At 35.4% G+C, this 1,008-nt stretch overlaps 1 protein-coding gene across 1 annotated transcript in view; it reads left to right on the top strand.

The window, feature by feature from the left end:
- Positions 1-622, top strand: part of LOC119572277 — a 3,918-nt gene extending 3,296 nt beyond the window's left edge. The window contains exons 5-6 of the mRNA XM_037919290.1: positions 82-222; positions 392-622. Of these exons, the coding sequence (XP_037775218.1) occupies positions 82-222; positions 392-457 (207 nt within the window). The 3' untranslated portion in view covers positions 458-622. The remainder of the gene's footprint in view (positions 1-81; positions 223-391) is intronic.
- The last annotated feature ends 386 nt before the right edge of the window (positions 623-1,008 follow it).

Here is a 1,008-nt window from a genome sequence, read left to right as displayed (position 1 = left end):
TGTAATATTATATTCATTTATATCAGCAAAGGCTGAATCCAGATCAGTATTTCATCATATCTTAATCTTATTTATAAAAAGGATGGTGGTATGTTCAATGCGACGGCGTTCACAGATGACCTGATCGCTAAGTTAGAAGAAATAGAGCAATCTCCGGAAGCAGATGTTATGTTGGCTACCATTAAGGACGGCGTTTGTGTAGTCGAGGAGAGCAAACCTAGCGTAAGGCTTCTATATTCAGCTGAAAGATATAATCAACTGCCAACAATATGAGATTTTTTCTTTAAATGTCCTTTTAACTGAATGAGATTAGCTCAATGTCGAAGACTTTATTTAAGGATTTTAAACCACGAAATTGTTTACACTAATATTATGTTCTATTTATCCGTAGTTGATGGTGGTCTTCGGTTTCATAAAGTGCCTCAAAGGTAGGTGTGACTCATCATCTGAAGCATAACAATTAACACGGAAAGAGCAAAGCAACGGTTACCGGAAATTCTATGGACGCTCCTTTCAAACTGATCCAGTAAATGCTGATTAGATTCAAAATCGTTTGAATCTAAAATCTAATCTTAAATCTGCCTTTTTTCAACATCTATTCATAATAAATCCTTAACATTCAGTTGATCTTTTCTAACCAAATCAATAGTTCTCTCATGGTGGACATGCGTTATCTTAGTCGCTATCTCCGTTTTTCCTTTTGATAACCCAAAACTGAGCGACTGGGGTTAGGTCTCTTAGTCCCCATTCCACCCTAACCCTAATACCATTTTTGTCCTGCCCCAAGAAAACCATATTAAGTCATTAAACCAAAGACGGGGAAGTTGGAAAGATTGAATAGTAAAAAGGTACTTCTGCGGGAGTGGCGTAATACAAGATAGTTTATAGTATATATAAGGATGAGTAAGTATCAACACAATATGTGGAATTTTTTCCTTTAACTTTACATTCTTGGTAAGCATATTTCTATGTATAATGAAACCTCTGCTTTCATCTATCATGAATTTA

This window comes from Penaeus monodon, chromosome 4, assembly GCF_015228065.2.
Source record: "Penaeus monodon isolate SGIC_2016 chromosome 4, NSTDA_Pmon_1, whole genome shotgun sequence".
Taxonomy (NCBI): Eukaryota; Metazoa; Arthropoda; class Malacostraca; order Decapoda; family Penaeidae; genus Penaeus; species Penaeus monodon.
This window is presented reverse-complemented; position numbering and strand designations above follow the sequence as displayed.